This window comes from Colias croceus, chromosome 3, assembly GCF_905220415.1.
Source record: "Colias croceus chromosome 3, ilColCroc2.1".
NCBI classification, from domain to species: Eukaryota; Metazoa; Arthropoda; class Insecta; order Lepidoptera; family Pieridae; genus Colias; species Colias croceus.
This window is the reverse complement of record NC_059539.1, coordinates 4,226,575-4,247,726: the sequence shown is the minus strand read 5'-3', so window position 1 is coordinate 4,247,726 and position 21,152 is coordinate 4,226,575. Positions and strand designations below refer to the sequence as shown.

The 21,152-nt window shown below is 35.2% G+C and overlaps 2 protein-coding genes across 2 annotated transcripts in view; both read right to left on the bottom strand.

The window, feature by feature from the left end:
• Positions 1 to 8,093, bottom strand: part of LOC123706408 (fibronectin type-III domain-containing protein 3a-like) — a 55,228-nt gene extending 47,135 nt beyond the window's left edge. Inside the window, exon 1 of the mRNA XM_045655676.1 lies at positions 7,781 to 8,093. The gene's annotated coding sequence lies outside the window, so the exon portion shown is untranslated. The remainder of the gene's footprint in view (positions 1 to 7,780) is intronic.
• Positions 8,094 to 10,226: 2,133 nt separating this feature from the next.
• Positions 10,227 to 21,152, bottom strand: part of LOC123706427 (transcription-associated protein 1) — a 30,498-nt gene continuing 19,572 nt past the window's right edge. Inside the window, exons 43-48 of the mRNA XM_045655699.1 lie at positions 19,994 to 20,219; positions 19,344 to 19,784; positions 19,158 to 19,266; positions 18,636 to 18,870; positions 15,389 to 15,528; positions 10,227 to 10,764 (exon numbers count right to left, since the gene is read on the bottom strand). Of these exons, the coding sequence (XP_045511655.1) occupies positions 10,468 to 10,764; positions 15,389 to 15,528; positions 18,636 to 18,870; positions 19,158 to 19,266; positions 19,344 to 19,784; positions 19,994 to 20,219 (1,448 nt within the window). The 3' untranslated portion in view covers positions 10,227 to 10,467. The remainder of the gene's footprint in view (positions 10,765 to 15,388; positions 15,529 to 18,635; positions 18,871 to 19,157; positions 19,267 to 19,343; positions 19,785 to 19,993; positions 20,220 to 21,152) is intronic.

Here is a 21,152-nt window from a genome sequence, read left to right as displayed (position 1 = left end):
TAGGATTGTGTATAAAATTTAATTTATTATAGTAACTTGTAAGTATGAAGAAATCCTTCAAATCCAAAACTGACAAAAGATAGCGGGCGCACGATGCGATAGAGTAAAATGGAGGCTCTTATTGTCGGAGGCCAAGACTCACTTTGGGCATAGAATATACACTCTAATGCGACCTTTGGGGTGCTTTGGGTCCCGGCCGCGGCGCCACTCCAGTAAGTAAGTACCTAGGTAAGTAATTAGTATGAACGGTATTGTTCAAAGATCAATATAATATTAAGAAATACTTAAAGTAAATCGAATATTGTTTGTTTATTTGGACCCGCTGAACTTTAAAGAGCAAAAATATCACACACAAACTACTTTACTACTGCACATTGCACGAAGCGACATTTTTAGTACTACTTAGGTATGTAAATCGTAAACTCTACACTTGTAGAGTGAAGTGATTACAGCAACAAAATTCAGTTTTTGTATCTTTAAATCAATAAAAATGTCATAATTGTTATAAAACTAAATGTATATCTATACATTATGAAGAAATTAAGAAGAGGAGGGAATTTGCTTACATTAAAAGATTAAAAAGGTAATGCCTACTCAGTATAGTCTGGCTAATTAAGCTAAGTTTGGTTAGGCACCTACTTTCATTAATCGAACCGCGGACGTGGAAATTAAAAATATGATTCAACGACAATGACTACTCAGTTGTCTATTATTAGTAAGAAATCCATTCTAAATTTAATTTAGGAAAATTACGCATAATCGCAGCAAAACGGGTTGCGATGGCGCGGGGTGCGGGGCGTGAAGTTCAACGAACGTCCGCGAGCCGGCACGGGCCCAAGGTCGTGGCGTTCACTCGCCCGCCACCAGCCGCCTCCGACCACCAGACATCAAACCGATCAGCACTCAGCACAGACTCCCTATCACTCAGATAATGTAGAATACTGATTCCCAACCCGCATAACACAGGCTAAAAACTAACATGCCAAAACAATCAACTTACATAGATAGTAAGATACACTAAATTGGAAAGTAAATTCTACCATTCATTAATTGATTTTAACATTACATTCAATTTATTCAAATTAAAACATTTATCGTCAGTCCTCGTTAATAAAAATAAAAAGTACTAATTAGTGAAAGTAAAGTGTTTAACCGACGTAGTAACTAGCAATTAAAACTTAAGTGGTACTTTTGGCAACTTGTTGCTGGAAAAATATATGATTAAAAATTAAAATAAATTTAGGGTTATGTAAAATGTTTTATTGATATGTTTTTATTAGCATGTATCATCATTCTCCAAAATCGTCCCGTCCGATTAGGGCCCTTCTGGCCTCCTCCACTCAAGCGACAGCTCAAGCCGAGGTTCGTGGTCCCCGTCAAGGGGGGACGCCCTTGTGCATGTCGCTACCAGGGTGAACCTTCAGTTCACCCCCGCGTCCGCGTTAAAATGTAGAAGCCCTTCTGGCTAACATTGAGAAACACCTTACAAAAAAAAAATCCAAAATCTGACGCTGTTGTAATTTGAGGATTTTCCTTAGTGAAATTTTGTTCGTAATTTGGATTTGCGAATTAGTTCTCAAAACAAAAGTGCTGATTGTCATCTAAGCGGATGTTTGTGCAACGTGGGCAATGTGCAACTCACGCGCTGGTTAATGTCGAAACTATGAAAGAGAATGCTCACTTATGCAACTTATCTATTGATACATAAAGCTAGTGTTGCACTAGCTTTTACCGCGGTCCGCGATGTCGTGATCTCATTGGTATGTACGAAGATCTCTTGTCAATGCATATTCCAGTCATAGAAGTTAACATTTTTAGAACTTTGGTGATAAATCTACAATTATACCTTAATAAAACTAAACGATTCTCGTTTACTTAAGTAGCAAATTAATAGTCAGTAGCACAGTAATGTCACTTTGTAATAAATACGTGCTGCTTGTTTAAAATTCTATTACCTACAATAATTATGCTACATTGTTAATTGTAACCGATAGATATCGCAATTTACAATGTACAAGAATGTGTACAATAGCCGGGTTATTTTTAATTATTTAATGCACGTTTAATTTGTGTAGGTGTCATATTTTGATAAACACGATGTTAGAACACTTCATAAGGCGACTGAATATAGATATCACAATGGCTAGTTACCTAACAAATATCCCATTGTGTTACAAAGAGGGCTGTCTTCAGAGATTTATTACAACATTAATTATGATTAAGCATTAATGTCATGAATATTTTTTAATTAATCAGCTTACATTAATTACATTGTACAACATGAATTAGAAGCCTATCCTACGGAGTAGTGTTTTCTATGCTTTGCTTTTTATAAAAAGATAATTATTCATTACTTATCCATGCAAAGTTATTGAAAGTTTGAAAAAATATATATTTTCATAATATACGATATAAATATATATCTCTCCCCTATCGTAGTAATTTTCTTCTACTATAGCGACGGCCGCGGCGACTGTGACTGCGGTGTGGAGAAATTCCTCGAGTATTCGGTTCAACGGCCCTGCTACGGAGTGAGCGTTTTGCGTCTGTGTGCGAGCGTGTGAGCGCGCACGCACACGGGCACGGGCTTGCCTCTGCAAACACGATGGAAGTTGGAACCGTTATTCGCTCCTATGCCTTCCAACTTCTAAGTACAAACCTAGTGTAAACTAAAGTAATTGCCGAATTCTACCTATACTTAATCCTGAAATTGTGACAACGTCCAAAACTTTCGACGAAATCGAATTATATTGAAAATTGATTTCGTAATTGAATTTAACGCCGGCCCGACAATAAATGGATTGTTGGAAAATTAATTTAGTACACTATGGACATTGACAAGGACATGTTTCATAGTAAATTGCTAAGAGGACTGACGACGTCGGACGTCCTCGCGATGCAATTTACAGCACATTGTGCCAGCGCTGAGCGCACCGTACCGGTGACGGTGAGAGGGGTCTCACCGCGGAATGCAATTATTGCTCGAAGGTTTCCTAACCAAAACAGAAGACAATATGTCTATCCGAGTACTTATTCTTTAAGGTGTCATCTTAATTTTGTTTAATTAACATAAATCAGTTGATCTCAAAAAAAGTTAATTAAAACGACATGCTTGATTATTTAATCAATTATTTATTCAATCGTATATCATTAATTCATTAAATAACGCCCATCATATTATAATACGATTTGCTATAACAAATAAAAAAAACATAAATCACATAATGATGTTTAATAAGTATCTTGTTACTGTGTTATTTAAATATTATCTGTCGTGGTGTCCGGGTGTCGGGTCAAATTTACACAATCTGGGTGACCTTTAATCTCGTTTAAGATAGCTAAAACACGCTCCTTTGTTAATTCTCGGAACTGGCCGCGTTATCACCACATCTCTTTGTTTGTTTTGCGGTCGCGACACTATTTTTTATATTTTTATGAATTAGTTTATGATATGGTAATTAAGAGCTTTAATGTAATTAATCTCGTGTAGCGTCTTTCATTGCTGTTATATAATATGTAAATGAACTTGCAATACTTATGTAGAATCTTGTTAATCTTTAGTACAGATAAATTAAATTTCAAACTATAATAACTACAGAGTTTTTAACGTTGATTAAAAACTCTGTAGTTATTATTATTTTTTATATGTATATACCCAAATAATACCTAAATTATTGTTTAAAAATTCTGATTGAATAATAAGGCACGTTCTCAAAACTCAAATAACTACGGAAGTAAATATGGCAGGTGTATAAAATGACAAAATATATCCTTGACATTTTATGTAAATTGATTGTTTTATGATTTACATAAAAACGATTGCTATTTATTTTAAGAATATGAGCGTTGCGTTTTTATTCATAAAAATTTGCATTTCTTAACATCTTGCTTATAATATTGCCCTGAGATATTGGCCAATATACCTAATGTCGCCTCTACACATAGGCCAGCGCATTCGCCAGCGCGCTGGCGGTGCGCTTGCAAACGCGCTTGTGAGTAATCCACACATTGGAAGGTCGTTCAGTATGGTTTGGTTCGAGCCAATGTGCGGACGGATTCAAAATGGATGTAACAAACAAAGAAATAAACACACTTTCACATTTATAATATCAAAATAATATTAAAGTAGGATGCTCTTTGTGAAGTAAAACATTGTGAGGAAAACGGCATGTCCAAGAACCTTATTTATTTGGCACTTTTAATACATACAACATTTTTATTTTTATGGTACTTATTTTTTGGGTTCCACAGGCAGTTTTAACTCTGATAGAGCTCAATAAATTTAAATGTTTCCTCGTTACTCATATTGTTCGCCATTTTGTCAAGTTAGGTGTTAATTCGCCGCAAGAAAAAAACGTGCACTCCTGGTCGCTGCTACAGTCAAACTGATCGCGCGGCCAATGTGTGGATGGTGCGCCAAGCTTGCGACAAGTGTCCTTTGATGTTTCCGACACCGCGCGGCAAGCTCGCAAGCGCGCTGGCCAACGTTCAAATACCTACCACCAGCGCGCGAACGCCCGTTCTACACATTGGACAAGTGCATGTGCCAACGCGCTTGCCAACGCGTTGGCCTATGTGTAGTGCCGGCATAATAAGTAATTATCCTAACAAAATATTGTTTACCCTTCCTTACAGCTTTTTTATAGTTAGTATTTCCAAAATACCTCACCGTTGTTCTTGTCTTCTATTGTAGTTTAAATGCATATAGGTAATATTAGTTTGGGATGTTGGCAATTTTTGACCAAACAATTTATGAACCCTGCGGTCTCTATCAATTAACGGAGAAATGGTTGATGTTGCGAACCCATGATTAATTATTATGAAATGGGGCGCAATTTTAATGTTAAATTACATTTTCCATTATCATTCAATATATGCACTTATTGCACTATAGTTCAATTAAATTATATTATAGCTAAAACATACCTATTATGCTTCACAAATTGCAAGCAATTCATTTGGATTGAAGGTCCATAGGTTAGGTATATTACATTCGCATATTGAACATATTATCGTGTGAATATGGTTTCTAGATTGTGGTTATATTGTCATTATTCTATTTAAACTAAAATAGGTACTTCTTTGGTAGTTATAAGTATTCCTTACACTGCGTTGTGCCGTGACAAACAACAAGTGTTGCATCTATCTACCTATGCTAATAATAAATTAGATAAAATTAGTTGCTTTTTGAAAACCTTGTACCTTGCACAAGAGTGTAAACCACGTGTAAACACTAAACAGGCCTCATTTACCATCGATCAACACGAGCCTCGCACGACGGCCGCGGCACGAGGGACGAGGCAAGCCAAGAGGCGAAGGACGAAGCGCGAGTGTAAAGCCCGTACCATGCCCGTACGTACCTATGAAAGTTGTAATATAAATAGACCATGGTACACCTATTAATTGAATTATTTAAAAATGTTTAAATGTTCAGAGTTTTTGGTTTTTATTGTCAGTTGTTCGATCATGTTTTGGTCGTAAATACGAGACGAGCCCCTGGAGTATACCTAATTTACAATGTATTTAGGGGTTTTACAAGGGATTATTCAACTTTAGTAATTGTACTCGAATTGTTGTAATAATGTTGACTCTAACCACATAGGAATTAAAAATACCCAGCAAGATATTATGCCTATGATTGCCTACGTGACGTATCTCACTAGGTAGTTACTATGGCCCACTAGGGAATACGGGCGAAATATCGATTTTTGATAACAACCATTTTAAAGTTGCTTTAGTATATTCTAATTTTCAACTACCTTGGTACCTATTTGTTGTATACAACGAAGTATTTTTCATATAAACAAATAAATACATGGTTTGCGAACTGCATCACATGTTCTGCAACAATCGCTATTGCAGCGATGATCGTGTTTTTTCTTACTTACGTTTTTGACTACTTACCTACATAAATAAATATGTTTTTTGTAGGTAGTCATTTTTTCATCCATCATGCTGTTTCCTACAATACTTACTCTTTGACAAAAACATAACATAAATCCGGTTTCAAATACCAACCTGGCTACCTAGGTAGATTAAAATTATTAAATTAGGCTAGGCTTAGACATCCATATCGCAAAAGCTTTAATTTTAATTTTCAATATAGGTAGGTACTTAGGTACCTAAGCTTTCCACAAATACAAAAAAGTGATAGTCTCGTAGTAGGTACCTATCTATTTGTACCTGTTTATCCCATTGAGATAATATTACTACGTATGGTGGAAACACCACTAACAAAATCTGTGCGCCAAGCGCGGCCGCGGCGGCGCGGGTCGCATTTTTTTGCTCTAACTAAGTTTTAAAACTTAGTTAAAGTTATTCCTTTGCACTTTTCCGTATTATTTGTATTATTTGTGCAATATCGTAACACACACGAAGGCATATTTGATGCGTTTCACTTTAAAACAATTAAAAAATGAGCGTGCAGTTAAGCCATATGGCTTATGGTGAGCGGAACATAAGTGATGTAGGCGCCAGGAGTGATATGGTGTCGTCTCCATATGTATATCTCAATGGTTTATCCTGGAATTTTCGACATCAACTGTCAACATGATCACAATTCGACACAATACCTAGCCAGCTGCTGGACACATCTCATTTAAGTTGGAACATATCGATAGCGACAACTTTCTAAATCGACTTGTGATTACTGTGAATTATTTTGATTAGTTACCTACCTACCTACCTACCTACTTCACATTAATTATTATTACTACGAATTGTAGACAAGATGAGGATTCATCAACCATTTCAAACAAAAATATGTGAATCGAAAGAGAAAAATAAATAAATATTAAATACCTAGTTATAGTAAAAATACTGAATCATGTTATTTTTCAAAAGGATTTCAATTAGGTACCGTTGAACCTAGGTAATTAATTTGTAATTACATAGGTATTTGCTTCCGAAAAAAAAACATTCAAATTGTATGTTTAAACCACGAAGGTTCCAACTTCCAGTCCACATGGAAACCCTAAGTGGTTTGTTTACAATAAGCCACATAGGTACCTAATAAACAAGCTAGGTATCAAACCTTAGCTTTAAACCATTTAAAATCATTCCTCATAGAAAATTCCATAATTTAGGATAGGTCCTAAAAGCTGATAATAAATGAATGCAGTTTAATTAATGATGTCTAAATATATTGTAGGTAACGTGGGTGGCATCAGCACGAGACTTGCGCCGTTATGTCAATCAACGCCCACAATTATTAACATAGGAATAGTACAATTATTCCAAAACGCACACGAACATTCCATCGGATACAGTGTTGCAAATGTGCATTGGTCAGTGCAGGAGCGGCAAACTCCGAGTCACACTGACATTGCGTACAGTCCTGCATCCCACATGGAATGCGGTCGCTTGACCGGCCGCGCACCGCCCCGCGCCGACGCCCGCTCTCCTCCATGTTTTCTTACCTATTCGTTTCCGTCCACCATATGGAATAGTGGGATAACACCGATTCTAACAAGAATCTAACCGGTGCCTCCGGCTTTTAGCGATACGGTACCGATTGATCTCGAATTCCAAGAATTACGTCCTGGCCAATGAATGACGTCACGTCAACAATCTATTCGAAGTGTCTACGTGTAAAAAGATTCAGTCTGCTAGATCAAATTGTAAGTTGATAAAATGAATATTTTAAGCACTATTTACAGGAACTAGGTCTCATCAAGCTCGCTACATGGTTTATGTAGTCTATTGGTGGCCGCCACGTCGTAGCACTACGACGTCCCTTGTAGGTACGACGACAACATACGTACGAGAAAATTTCACTCACCTTCGCGGAAAAGCCGCAGATCGTTTATAATATCCACAAACTCGAGCGCACAGATAATCCGGTTATCGTCCGTACAGCACAAATATTCACCACACCACAACGACAACATAAATAAAGGCGGGAGGAGTCGCCGAATCGGTCGCCGATCGTGCACAGTAAATGCACTCTTCGCACTAATCGAAATGCCACTCGGGAAAAAGCACGGGGCGGGGTTGTCGAATGTCACAAACGGTCGGATCCAGAGGTCGGATACTTGCAACGAGAGGGCGAGAGGCGCTACACACCGTCAATGAAACGGACGCCGCGAAGCGGACTGACTGAGACACGGGAATATACCGAGCGCGGCAGAGGCGGGCGGGGGGACGGCGGGCGGGGGCCGGCGACCGCGACGTGGCGCCCGCGCGCCGCGCCCCGCGCCGCCGACACCGCGCCTGGCAACCCGCCCCGCGCGACCTGTTACCGGCCGCTGGCCGCCGCCGCCCGCCGCCGCCCGCCGCCGCCCGCCGCCACCCGCCGCCGAGCCTCTGCCATCCGACCGCCGACACCACCTACCTAGAACCTACCCTATCAACCTACAGCTTAGGACCCTATATTTGCATTGAGGTCTATGAATGACGTTCTTTGGCTAGCGGTACAACCGGTACGACCAAACAAACAATAACATAAAAATGATTATATTTTTGTCTTAGATTACAAAATAAAGTACAGATGGAGCATGACAACCGCCCGTCGCCCTTGTCAAAGAAAATACGAAATCAAAAACAAATACGTCGCTGCACCAGTGCTATAGCGCATATAGTGTCATGCAATACGTCAAAAAGGGTTTGCAATTTTAGTAAAAAAATGCCGTCTTGTGATAATAAAACGCTGTAAAATTTGTTCCCGAAAACAAAAAAAAAGATAAAACATCGTTTCACAGGTTTTCTGTAGATTATTTGGCTGATTTATTTCTTTAAACGAATAATAATTTTACAGATATGAAGGAATACAAAACTTCAACGTATGTTGCCAGTATTTTGAAAATGAATTTGCCATTTTTATTGGTAAAACGGTAAAATGGTTAAAAGATCTTCAGGGTAATGCTGTTGGATTTTTCGATCGTGAATGTGATTATTTGTATAGTGCACTAAAGGTTCATGATAATTATTAGATTATTTTAATAAGCATAATAAATTATTTTGTTACTTTTATAAAGCTTAAAAACGTCATAGTCGTTTTCGCTAGCGATTTAATTTATGTGAACTCCATGATGGATATGATGAAAATAAAATGTCCCGTATTCTCGACTAAAAACTACCGCTATTTTATTGTCCATATATAACTTTAGTAGGCAGGTACTTTATGTAATAAAAGAATTTAAATAAAAATTAAAACTTGACTTCTCATTTATGTATATAGCCTACGTCACTACCGCCACTAACATAATAATTCAGATCATTGCAATGAAACCTCACAACTCAAAATCGGTCCAACGGTTTATACTGCAGGGCGTGTCAAAGAAATATTATACATACATACATAAACTCGAAAAACATAACCCTCTTTTTTCCGTAGTCGGGGAAAAATTTGGGAAATTTTTCAATATCTGGCAACATTACACGCACACAGAAGCACCGTGTACGTACAGTGCAGCGGCGAAATGACAGCACACATAGCTTTATTGAAAATGACGATAAATTATTCGGTTTAGTTCGGCAACGCTCCATCTGTCTTTTATTTTGTAATCTAAGATTTTTGTTATTGTTTTTTTAGTATAGGTAATTAAATTTTATGTGAGTTTATTATGTATATTTTAAAGAGGTATTATTTGTGTAATGATATTATAATATCAATGACATTAATTTGCAAAACATACTATTGAGGTATATCATTTTTATTTGGAGCTTTATCACCCACTTACCGTGTTCATTATTATCTAGTTATAACAATATTATTGTCTGTAAAATCTCCATTGCATATAGAACCTAACATTTCCTTTAAAAATCTTCCTTTAGGCTTTATCAATAACAAATATTAATTATTGCCTCATACACTGTACTGTTATGACTAGCTCAATGGCTTCAATATTCCCCAGATACCCCTTTATTACAAAGCTTTCTTTCCCATTGTTTATGTGATAGAATCGGTTTTACTATCTAACAAACCCGTGAGATCGACGTACGTTCTCCGACCGTCGCTTGTTGCGCTTCAAATGAATGAAAGTGAACGAATGTTGTTTGATTTCTTTGCAAAGACGTACCAACGTAGAGATGTACTCATGATGAAACGTTGTTCACCTAGTAATACTTTCTCCAGTATAAATGTACATTGGTTTAAATACTGTCATTTGAGGTAGTAAAAATGTTAGCGTTCAATAATAATATGTATACTACAAACAATTTCGCGCTTACATGCTATAATTTATAAATGACACAAAAACAGGGATGTTAAATAAAACAACAGTTATTGTGATAGTATTTAATTTCGAGTTACACGAGATCACAGTCCAAGTCCAATTCCACGATTGTCCTTCACTAAATTAGCAGTCATACCCTTTTTTAATCTTTTCACAACATAGTTTAATCTTACATATAAAATACTTACCGTTTGTATAAACTAACAGATCCTTAACATGTATAACTTTTTATACTAACTTATCAATATAGGGTTCTTTATTAAAAACAAATATATAACAAGGATATCTAAGTTTAGAGCCAGGGGTGCCACGCTGGGTCCATTCGGCAGAGGTTGTCATGGCTGTTGGCAGCAGTGACCAGGGTTGCCACTTTGCTGTCAGGTCCATCGAACAAGGCGAGAGAGTTCAGTCTATTCATAATAACTGTCACTGCCTTGTTCACCATATTCACTATCGTCTCGTTGTCTATATCCGTGGATTTGTTCTCTGTAGAGGTGCCGGGTGTAGGCACTCCGGACTTGTCTTCCAAACGCTTGCGATAGCCGGTCACCATTTCATCACGAAGTATCGTCCTTAGGATGGATTGTATCTGCGAAAATACTTATGGTTAACTTTGAAATCCAAAATAATACCATTGAGAGTAGAAAATGATACAACTGACTGAAATATTTACATTAGTTTTTATTAGATGTAATCTATACATATATAATAAATCTGTAGAAGGGTCAATTCTGTACATTGAAAATATTGAAAAAATAACTAGCAGGGGGTGTTACTGGATCGATACCAAACCCAAATATGTGATTAAAAAAATTTTTGTCTGTCTGTCTGTCTGTCTGTATGTGAAGACATCACGTGAAAACTACCGGTTCGATTTCGATGAAACTTGGTATAATTATACCTTATTATCCTGGGCGTAAAATAGGATACTTTTTATCCTGGAAAAATACGTAGAAAAAAAAATAATCTCAATTTTTCAGTTATCCATAGACGTTGTTCTGTAGTAGGTACCGCGAACACACGTTGCGTATTATTATAGACCTAGCCGTATTTGGGTCCAATAGATATTTATAAGATGTCATTGTCCGAGTTACTCAAAATGGAGAAATAAACCATCCACGCAAAGACCGACATCCGCGCGGACGGAGTCGCGGGCAAATGCTAGTGTATAATATAAATGAAGTAATATTATGATAGGAAGCGAAATAGATTCGATTACAAACACTTAAAATATCTGCGATATTGAACATTTAACCGACAACCTACAAAGTTAGACAGGTTAAGTGATGTGAATAATAATTATAAACAGGATAACCTTTAATAAATCAATGAACATTCAATTTGCATTTTGCATTATGCCTTCCTTTAAAATACTCCAACACGAGTAAATGTCAAAACTCAAAAATATTCATTGCCAATATAACCTTTATCAAAGTCACACAATATTTATAGACGACTAAATTTTCCAGCATTTAAAAATCTTTATGAGAAAATTAATAAGGGAAATGAATAATAAATCCCTACTAATATTATAAATGCGAAAGTAACTCTGTCTGTCTGTCTGTTACTCAATTACGCCTTAACTACTGAACCAATTTGCATGAAATTTGGTATAGAGATATTTTGATACCCGAGAAAGGACATAGGATAGGTTTTATCCCGGAAATCCCACGGAAACGGCAACTATGCGGGTTTTTCTTTCGCAGGCGATGCCGCGGGTGGAAAGCTAGTAGCCAATAAACAAAAGTACACTGTATTTTATTTACAAAAATATTACGCATATTTTTTGCCTCATATTTACTTAATAAGAATCGCCTGAGTAATTCTATAACTGAATCAATTTGTGTTAGTAATCACTCAATTAAATATTTTGAGTGAAAAAACTCTACTTAAACATTTCGTAATAGGAAGTTTTAAAAATTTCAATTGGAACATTATATTACAAAAATTAATTTCTCACGGATAAAACCGATTTAATTTTGAAATAAAATTTATAAATGAGAAACCGGAATTGTCAGATAAAGTGTCCTTTGTGAACCCAGGCGTCTATGTTAATTTCGCAATCTTAAAAAAATACTTATATCTATTTGTATTTTTTTATTTAAATGAGACTAAACAAATTTATAGTCAAGACGGATGACTCATGCGTGTATTTCATTGACACAACAACATATTTCACGAGCGTCACTGTAATCTGTACAAATAAATAGGAATGAAGTGCCTCTTTGTATTGTCAGAATAATTGCCATATTATACATACGATAAGATGTAAACTAACGATATCTATAATAGAATTAAAAAAATATATATTCTGTTATTCAAAACAGTGTGTAGAATGGAGAGTTTGACAAATAAACTTGTGTCTATTGTTATAGTAGAAAGATAGTTGATCTTGCCCATTCTAATTTTATGTACACTTCTCTTTTGATGCTTAAGGGGCTTAGAAGAGCTAAACGAGGCAAAACTCGAGTTTTATAATGCTTTAAAGTATATGATTAACTGTAGTAAAAAATCTCAGACAAATATATGATATTCTTCAGGATATATACTAGCTAGATATCGAGCTGAAAACACAATACAACTTACTTTACTCGATAGAAAAAAATCACAAAGATACCTCTAAAAGAATCTTTTGATGCTTAAAAACCATACTTAACTACATGCAATCATTCTGTTTTTACGGCAAATAATTCTACAAGCAACATACTAAAATAATGTCGATTTATTTTTTTAGTCCAATCAATAGATTTCGAGTAAATCGAAAATTCTTATTCCCAAACCAAAAACGTACGCATGTGTGCGTGTACGCCTGTGTACCGACACTACCGGCCGAGGCCTGTTACTAGACGGACGTGTCGCTTGTTTCCCTGATTTTTTCCCGCCAGAATTGTTTGTTTTTGTTGTTAAATTATTTTTAGAATCCATGTTCCTTACTATTAAACAGACTACTGATAAATTATTTGTAATTTTGTAATCTTTTGTTAATATTAAGTATGGGAAATAAAACAAAACCCGTCAAGAGCAATGACCTAGCTTTTTTATATTATATCATAGGTCAAGAGGACTAAAAACGTTCTTATAAATCAAACGTAAATCTGAACGATATGGTAGTAAAAGGTAAGAGCATTTTAGTGATATTATGTTTAGTGATATTTAGTATATATTTCAGAGGCGGCTCGTGACAAAATTGTATGGGTGTTCACTTGAAATAAAACAACGAAAATACAATAGCGTTAGCAGGATAATTTTATTACAAAAAAAATGAGCACCACATTATAAATGTCTATTTAAATTAAACACTAAAAATTAAAAAGTATTATAAAACTAATTCATTGTGTGTATATTACTCAGATCTTAGAGCGCGTTTCCACTATATCGTTCGGCCTATACAAAAATGTTTCGATATCCTAACATTACTATTTAATTTTATACTTATTCCTAGCAACACTCTGATTGTTGTTTTCAATAAAAACAAGTTTTTATTTGAAAGAAAATGGTTTTGACTTAATAAAAAAAAATATATATCATTCAATTCCTTGAGCAAACGACAAGGCGACTACCGTGAAACAATAAAATATCGTGTACATAATAATTTATTTTGTTATTAATATTTGACCATAATAATTACGAAACAAAACAAATAAATAAATCGTCACTTGATAGTGGAAAGTGGAAACACGCACAAAACCAAAATAAACCAGTTAGCAGTCTTTCGTCAGTCGCTTGGTAGTTTGGTACCGTTAGAACATAAAGCACACATTTTATTCAAAAGTTATAATTATTACGTAGTTTAATTGTTAAATTTTGTATTTGTTGATTGTTGTTATTATTTGTTATTATTGTTATAATATTTGTTGAAGTTTTTAATTTGTGTGTAAGTAAGTGTTGTAACTTTATATTGTTAATTGTTAATGTAAAAGTTATACGTATGTTAAATGTGCAAATATTAAAATAAAGTCTCATCTTTTTCAGAGGAGAAACACATATAGTTTAATTTAAAATCCCATATTTATATATATAACTAGATTTCCGCCCGCGGCTTCGCCCGCGTTTGCAAAGGAAAACCCGCATAGTTCCCGTTCCCGTGGGATTTCCGGGATAAAAATCCTATGTGTTAATCCAAGTAACCCTCTATATGTGTGCTAAATTTCATTGTAATCGGTTCAGTAGTTTTTACGTGAAAGAGTAACAAACATCCATACATCCATACAAAGTTTCGCATTTATAATATTAGTAGGATAAAAACTAAAAATAAAATGTTGTTTTTTTATTTGCTGACCATACACTACTACAAACGCAAAAATTTCTCCAAACTAATTTACTTGTACCATACCATATAAACTAATTTAACTGATCATGAATGTGAAGTTATTGATTCAAGTCCAAATTCATCTAAGCAAGTACTAGAAGAAGCATATAATAGTACACAGGTAATTTTCAAAGTATATAATACGATTAAAATATGTTTTTTTTTTCGACCGCATATTTCAAATAATAAAAAAAATATAAGTATCATTGATTTAGTTTTACTTAATCACCCATATCCTTATATTATCCAAGTAATACAACAAATCAAAAATAAACAAATTGTCTCCTCTAGTTGTTTCTTAGTCACGTCAGTTTTTCACGTCGCTGTGGCGCCATCTAGTACAATACTCCGGCGTGATCTCCATCAGCCGTCGTAGATTGTGTTAATGTGTGCGCGAGTCACTCAATTTCAGCTAGCTCTTGTAATCCTCTTAATTTGCCATAGTAAAAACCTCCATTCCCGAATTCAATTAAAAATGATAAGTATTTTCAACTACACTCATAATATTAAGAGAAAGTTTAGCTTTGTATATTTGTACGTAAAATATTAGATATTTTGATACCCGAGAAAGGACATAGGATAGATTTTATCCCGGAAATCCCACGGGAACGGGAATTATGCGGGTTTTTCCTTGACTGCGCGGGCGATGCCGCGGGAGGAAAGCTAGTAAAAAATAAATTATTGCTAATTTTGAAGTTATTTTATCAACAGCTGAAAGCTTCATCATTCCCGAATTACTTCCACGAATTATAATAACCTTTGACGCTAAAATGACAAGGTGTTATTAGTGTGTAAGTATATGTGTGCGTACATGCGTGCATCTGTATTTATGAGTGCATGTGTGTCTTTTTTTGTATAATTTTTCTTTTATCTCAATTATAAGTTATAACCCACTAATAATTACCTTAAAGTTAGGCGTAACCAGGCACCTAGCGACCGCTATAATGGATGCAGTAAGCGGGCCCGTGATGCCGACCGTAGTCAACAGCTCCGATATATTCGGCGTGAGTCGGAATGGTACAGGCCGGTTGCCGTCTAGTTCACCTGTGGGGAATATTTTGTTAATAATAATTTTGTTATTGTTGTAAAAGTTTTATCAAAGGAAATAGAGCTTTGGTTGTCAAGTATTGCAGGTTGTAGATTTGGGATTGATAACTCGCTCTCTGATCACTAAGGATTCCGATAACATTGAAATCGTTTAAATGTAGTTTTAGTTTAATTTATGAAAAAGTAGACTGAAGGTTTCCAAGAAAAAGTAATTGAGACCTTAATTTTTTTTATTTAACTTCAATAATATCCATAAAAAGTATGTATTGAAAAGTCAAATTTACTTATATCTACTAATTATAAAACATTATCCCAATTCATTATTATCGCACAAAATAAATAAAACTAACTGTTCTTATAATCACAAGTAATCCATGATTAACCTTATTAATGTTTTATGTGTTTCAATATATCGCTCTATTTCAAGAGCAACAAGAACACGACAAAGCAGTTCTGCAAATAACATAAAAGAAATAAAAAAGCACCGATTATAGGTTTTATAAGTAAGGAAGATTATAATTATTAATATGCATTCGTTTGTTTGTTTATATTTTACCTTGAAGCTGATCGCACATTGACATGGTGGATTAAAATAAAAATAAGCCAAAACATTTACATATGGTAATATAGCTTCTAATTATTATTTAAATTGCTCAATTATGCAAGTTATTGCGAATACATCCGGCAGCCACTGAAACATATACCTACCTACGGATCATGTATAATTGTATAGTGTAAAAATAAAATATCATACACCCATGTGATTGCACAACACGGCTAGTGACGACCTTGTTATATAAAATTGGAGCTTTGATTATTTTAACTTCCTTTGATACGTAGTAAAGTTTAGTGGACATCGATATTGCAATATAAATATAAGACAGAACGTCTTGTCGTTATTAAAGCTAAATTTAATGGCGCAAAAAGTACATTCAAAAGAATAACATTAAATGAAGCTGAGTGAGTCTATGTAAAAGAATAAAAATGCAAAACTTGTTTAAGGAATGCAAGGCTGTCGGGCTTCCATTAATCTTATATTCTTTTAGAACTTAAATATAATGAAAACAATTTTTACGGTTTTATTGCGGATCTGGTATAAATCGTTAGAATAAGTTGTGAAAATTTTTACGTTGAGTATAAATTATTATGTGTCAGAAATAATGTCTGTTTGATTTGTATTTCTCTGAATATTAATCCTGGGGAAGAAATAATTTTAAAAATTTTAGTATTAACCCATAAAACAATAACCGAGCGCTTCTACAATTATTAGTTCCACTAAATCTATTTCCAACTAGCGGTCCGCCCCGGCTTCGCCCGTGGTACATATTCACGTTTTCTGTACATAACAACCATCCTCGTACTTCAAGGAATATAATAAAAAAATAATTAAAGAAATCGGTTCTAAAGTTCCACCAGATTGCGCTTGCCATAAAAAAATAAATTGATTTAAGAATTATCAATCGTCCTTAGTACCATGTATTTATCTCCATAACATAAAAACCGCTCCTCATTCTCCATAATTAACTAGCTACTGGTTTTAAGTTGGCAATGGTAAAAAAGCTTCCAAGAAAAATTATATTACTTTTCTATATGCAAGGACTATTTATTAATAACTAGATAAAGTACTTAGAAGCCTTATTATGCTTTCGTTTGATTGGTATTTTGTCATTGATATACTTATATAAATACAGTTTCAGTAAATAATTATTGACATTTATATATATTTTACTCTGTTACGTTTACATTATTTTTTTAATTAAAATAATGGATGGAAATTTTTGTGTAGTGACAAAATATTTTCTGTTGGGAAAATAATGAAAGGCGTTGAAATAGCGACTGGGAATTTAAAATGCTCGCGTGAGAAGTCGCGGGAGGCACATTGGTTCACAATGATTGTAATTAAGTACCATAAAATGCAAAAGTAATAAATATCCAATCAAACGCTACAAGTTTTTATTCGTGTTTTTTAGTTCTATTTATTGATAACAAATTACTAAAGGTTTTACTTGACTTAGATCAATAGGTAAGGTTTTTCATCTCCAGTTTACATTATACTATTTTATTTTAAATAAAGTTTCATTAGTTTTTTTATGTCAGTATAATTTTAAGGCACTACAAACGTTTGAAATAGCTCGCTTTTAAAATACAATTCAGTTTCTAAGAAAAGAAAGTATTTAAGAATATGTGTAAGTACCTATATTGTTATTCATCAACAATTATTATACGTTTTGTTTTATGGTGGATCGAGCTTAAACCGTAATTACTTCATATTATTAAAATAAAAGTTTGCTTAGTTGCCTACTCGCCTCATTTAACTAAATCGCTAATCAGTTCATATACATTTACGATATAACAAGTTTCCTAAAGATACCGCATGCCCTAAATCACACGACTTCCATCAAAACCTTAATTTAAGTAAAGTGACACTATGAAGCAATCAAAGTGAACATTACGTGTTCCCAATATGTCATTTCACGTGTCTATTTGTACTGGACTAATAGCTAAGAATTAATAATTATGCTTAATTGGAATTGGAAGTTCGATTGTGTTATTTAAATTTTAAATTATACAAACGTGCGCATAGATTCCATAATATAAAGTGGGCGTAGCTCATTATGATCACGAATTATTTTAATTACTTTCAAGCACGTGTAAATTTCTCGTCAATTAACAAAGTTTGTATTTAATTTTGAATGATGTAATTTTTATGATTTCAGTTCATAGTATTGTTGTTTTGTGCGTACCAAAGATTTACTTGATAGAATATGGAATAAAACCGTGCAGTAAACAATAAAACACTTTAAAAAAGAGTGTGTGTACTTAGATACACGCGTTAGAAGGAAAAAATACTAGAATATGCAACTTGAACATAGTTATCAATTTTCATACCACCTAGAACTAACTTCATGCTGTTAAATTTAGGTGTCGGTGTGCGCGCGCATCGTAAAAATTCACTCTCATCATTTTTCTCCATCGCGCCAAAAGAAGTATAACTTCAATAGAAGCTCTAGCTAGAGCATGTTAGCTAGGATAGAACGGTTTATTTTTTATGTCAGAGCGGACAACCGAGCTCGTTATATTTCACATAGACCACATATACGCACCGGTAACATCGTCCACATCGAACTTGAAGTAAGCCACGTTGAGCAGGCCCGAGTCCTGGTGCACGTAGAGCTGGTCGGGGCTGAGGCGTGTGAGGTGTAGTGCATACTCCGCGGCGGCCGCGAGAGCTAACTGCAGTGTGAGCATCTTGCGGAACGTCCAGTAGTCCGTGGGCGCGGGGAACGTGCCCGCCGCCCACGAGCGGACGAGCCCGCGGGGCACCATTGTAGCTTGCACCTGTCGAATATGTAGCTTGTGTGTATGATGGTAAACGATATACATGATATTGTTTGTTAAAAAATAATTTCAATCAAAAATTTTAAAATTTACACAAGATAAAAAAAAACTATGCAAATGATTTCACACCTACCCACAAAAAAATGTTATTATTGATAACAAAAAACCATTAAAGGCAATAACGATAAAAAGAGAAATAAAAAAGATACGAATCGAGTCAAATTGAGCATGTCACAGATTATTTTTTATAGGATTTAGTTTTTTCTTCATTGAAACTATGTACGTACCTCTCTCAGTATATCCCGTAGTACTTGATGCGAGGCCTGCGAACCGCGCGCTTGCACGGCGGCCAACCGCTCGTAGTAACGAGCCACAGGCGCGTCGTATTCCACACCCCTGTATTAAACAATACTTTAATTTTTTATCTGTACAAAATATATGACTTGCATAACTTGAAAAATAACAAAACATACCTGTTCGCGCATTCAGTTCTGTAAATATCCAACAGAGACAACGAACTCGGGTTGTCCTCCACTAAACGCATCTGCGGCGACACCGACACGACCCTCGGCACCGTGAAGTGCAGGAACCTTCTCGAAGTTTCCTTCTGTTTGCCCAAGTAGTGGTTCAGCATACGCAGCAGTTGCAATACCCTCTCTTCCCGCCTTGCGTCTCCGAGCCCAGAGTCGTTCACAACTAGGTACGGGTAAATCTTTCCATTGTGACCGCGAATGTACAGTCGACGTGCGGACGTGTTGTGTTTCTGAACGATCTCCACGCGCGGCATGAACCGAGCTATCCTCACGTGGTAGTGAGTGTGTTTGGGCAACAGAAATTCGCCTGGCAGTTCCACTTCCGCAGTCTTCAGACTGAAGTTCGATAGGAATCTACATTTCTCTTCAATGAGAAACGATCTAAAGCGGGGAAAACATAAAATATTATTAAAAAATTGATCAATCAAATATAGGAAATGAATGAGCGTTAAATTATACGTGTTAGGTGTTAGTGAGTGTTAAAGTGACAAGCCACTACTTTATACTAAATAATCTTAGATTTAAGGGACGGCACAAAAAATAGTCAGCGTATTTACCTCGTCGTCGCTCTCGAGCCCGACTCTACTTACTTTGGCAGCACCTTCGTCTTGGCCTCTAGGATCTTGACCCACTTGCGCAGCTTCTGTATGAGGTTCTGCAGTTTCATGGCGTTGGGCTGGGTGAAGTCAAAGTCCGCGGTGAACTGAGTCTTCATCTTGTGGAACACGGGGTCCTGGACCGTGGCCTGCGCGCGCCGCGCGAGGCTCTCCGATGCAGCTGAAGAGAATGCACCACTTACAGAACTTGTAACACTTTCTGTAGACATACAAAATGGAGTATGTGTATAACGACGCTCGCATATGCAACAATGAATTGACACACATCAAAGTATTCCATAAAAAGCTCATTCCACTAATGCAAAAGGGGTGTGTAGCCGCAAAATAACATAAAATCGCATAGCGTGAATACATAAAAAAAAATCTACTGGATTGTGACAAAGTGATATTTAACTATATGTGCAATACATATCGTGAGTAAACTTTTAAATAATCACTTTTTAACTCAACATGGGATAGGAACACTTTCGGTTACATACATAACGTATAAAGGATAAATCAATAACATTTGCAAATAATTAATGCAGACACATATTTAATTTGATATACCCACTAAGATAGTCTGCTATAGCAGCATGAAAGAGAATTTAAAAGAGGAATTTCAGTATGTATGTAGATGAATATTAATAAAATAAAATACTTGGTATAATATCACTTTCAAATATATGGTGTAAATAGAAATGCAATGATTTCTGTCTACACAGTTTCTTTTAAAAAAAGCTGCTAAAAAATAATGATTTCGATGAAATCCCGAGTGCCTCGCATAATATTTCATTGATCTCGATAAATACGTGAGCCTAGTGCAACGTTATTTAATTCTAATCAAATTAAACCAACTTAAAATAATAATTAATGAAGAAGAAAGCAACATTACACAAAAAAATAAACAAAAATATTTGTTGCCTGCAAGCATTGAGGTAAGATGAGCTTTTACTTGTTGAATCTAATGCTTTATCTTCCATTGATAATGCCTGAATGAAATATTTCAAAGAAAATGTTAGTAATGTCAATTAATTGTTAGTATATCTACTACAGAATAATCCAAAATTATTAAATTAATATATATATATATTTTTTTTTGGTTTGGAATTAAATATCTCTTTCGCAAAATTTCTCACAATGTTAATGAGGA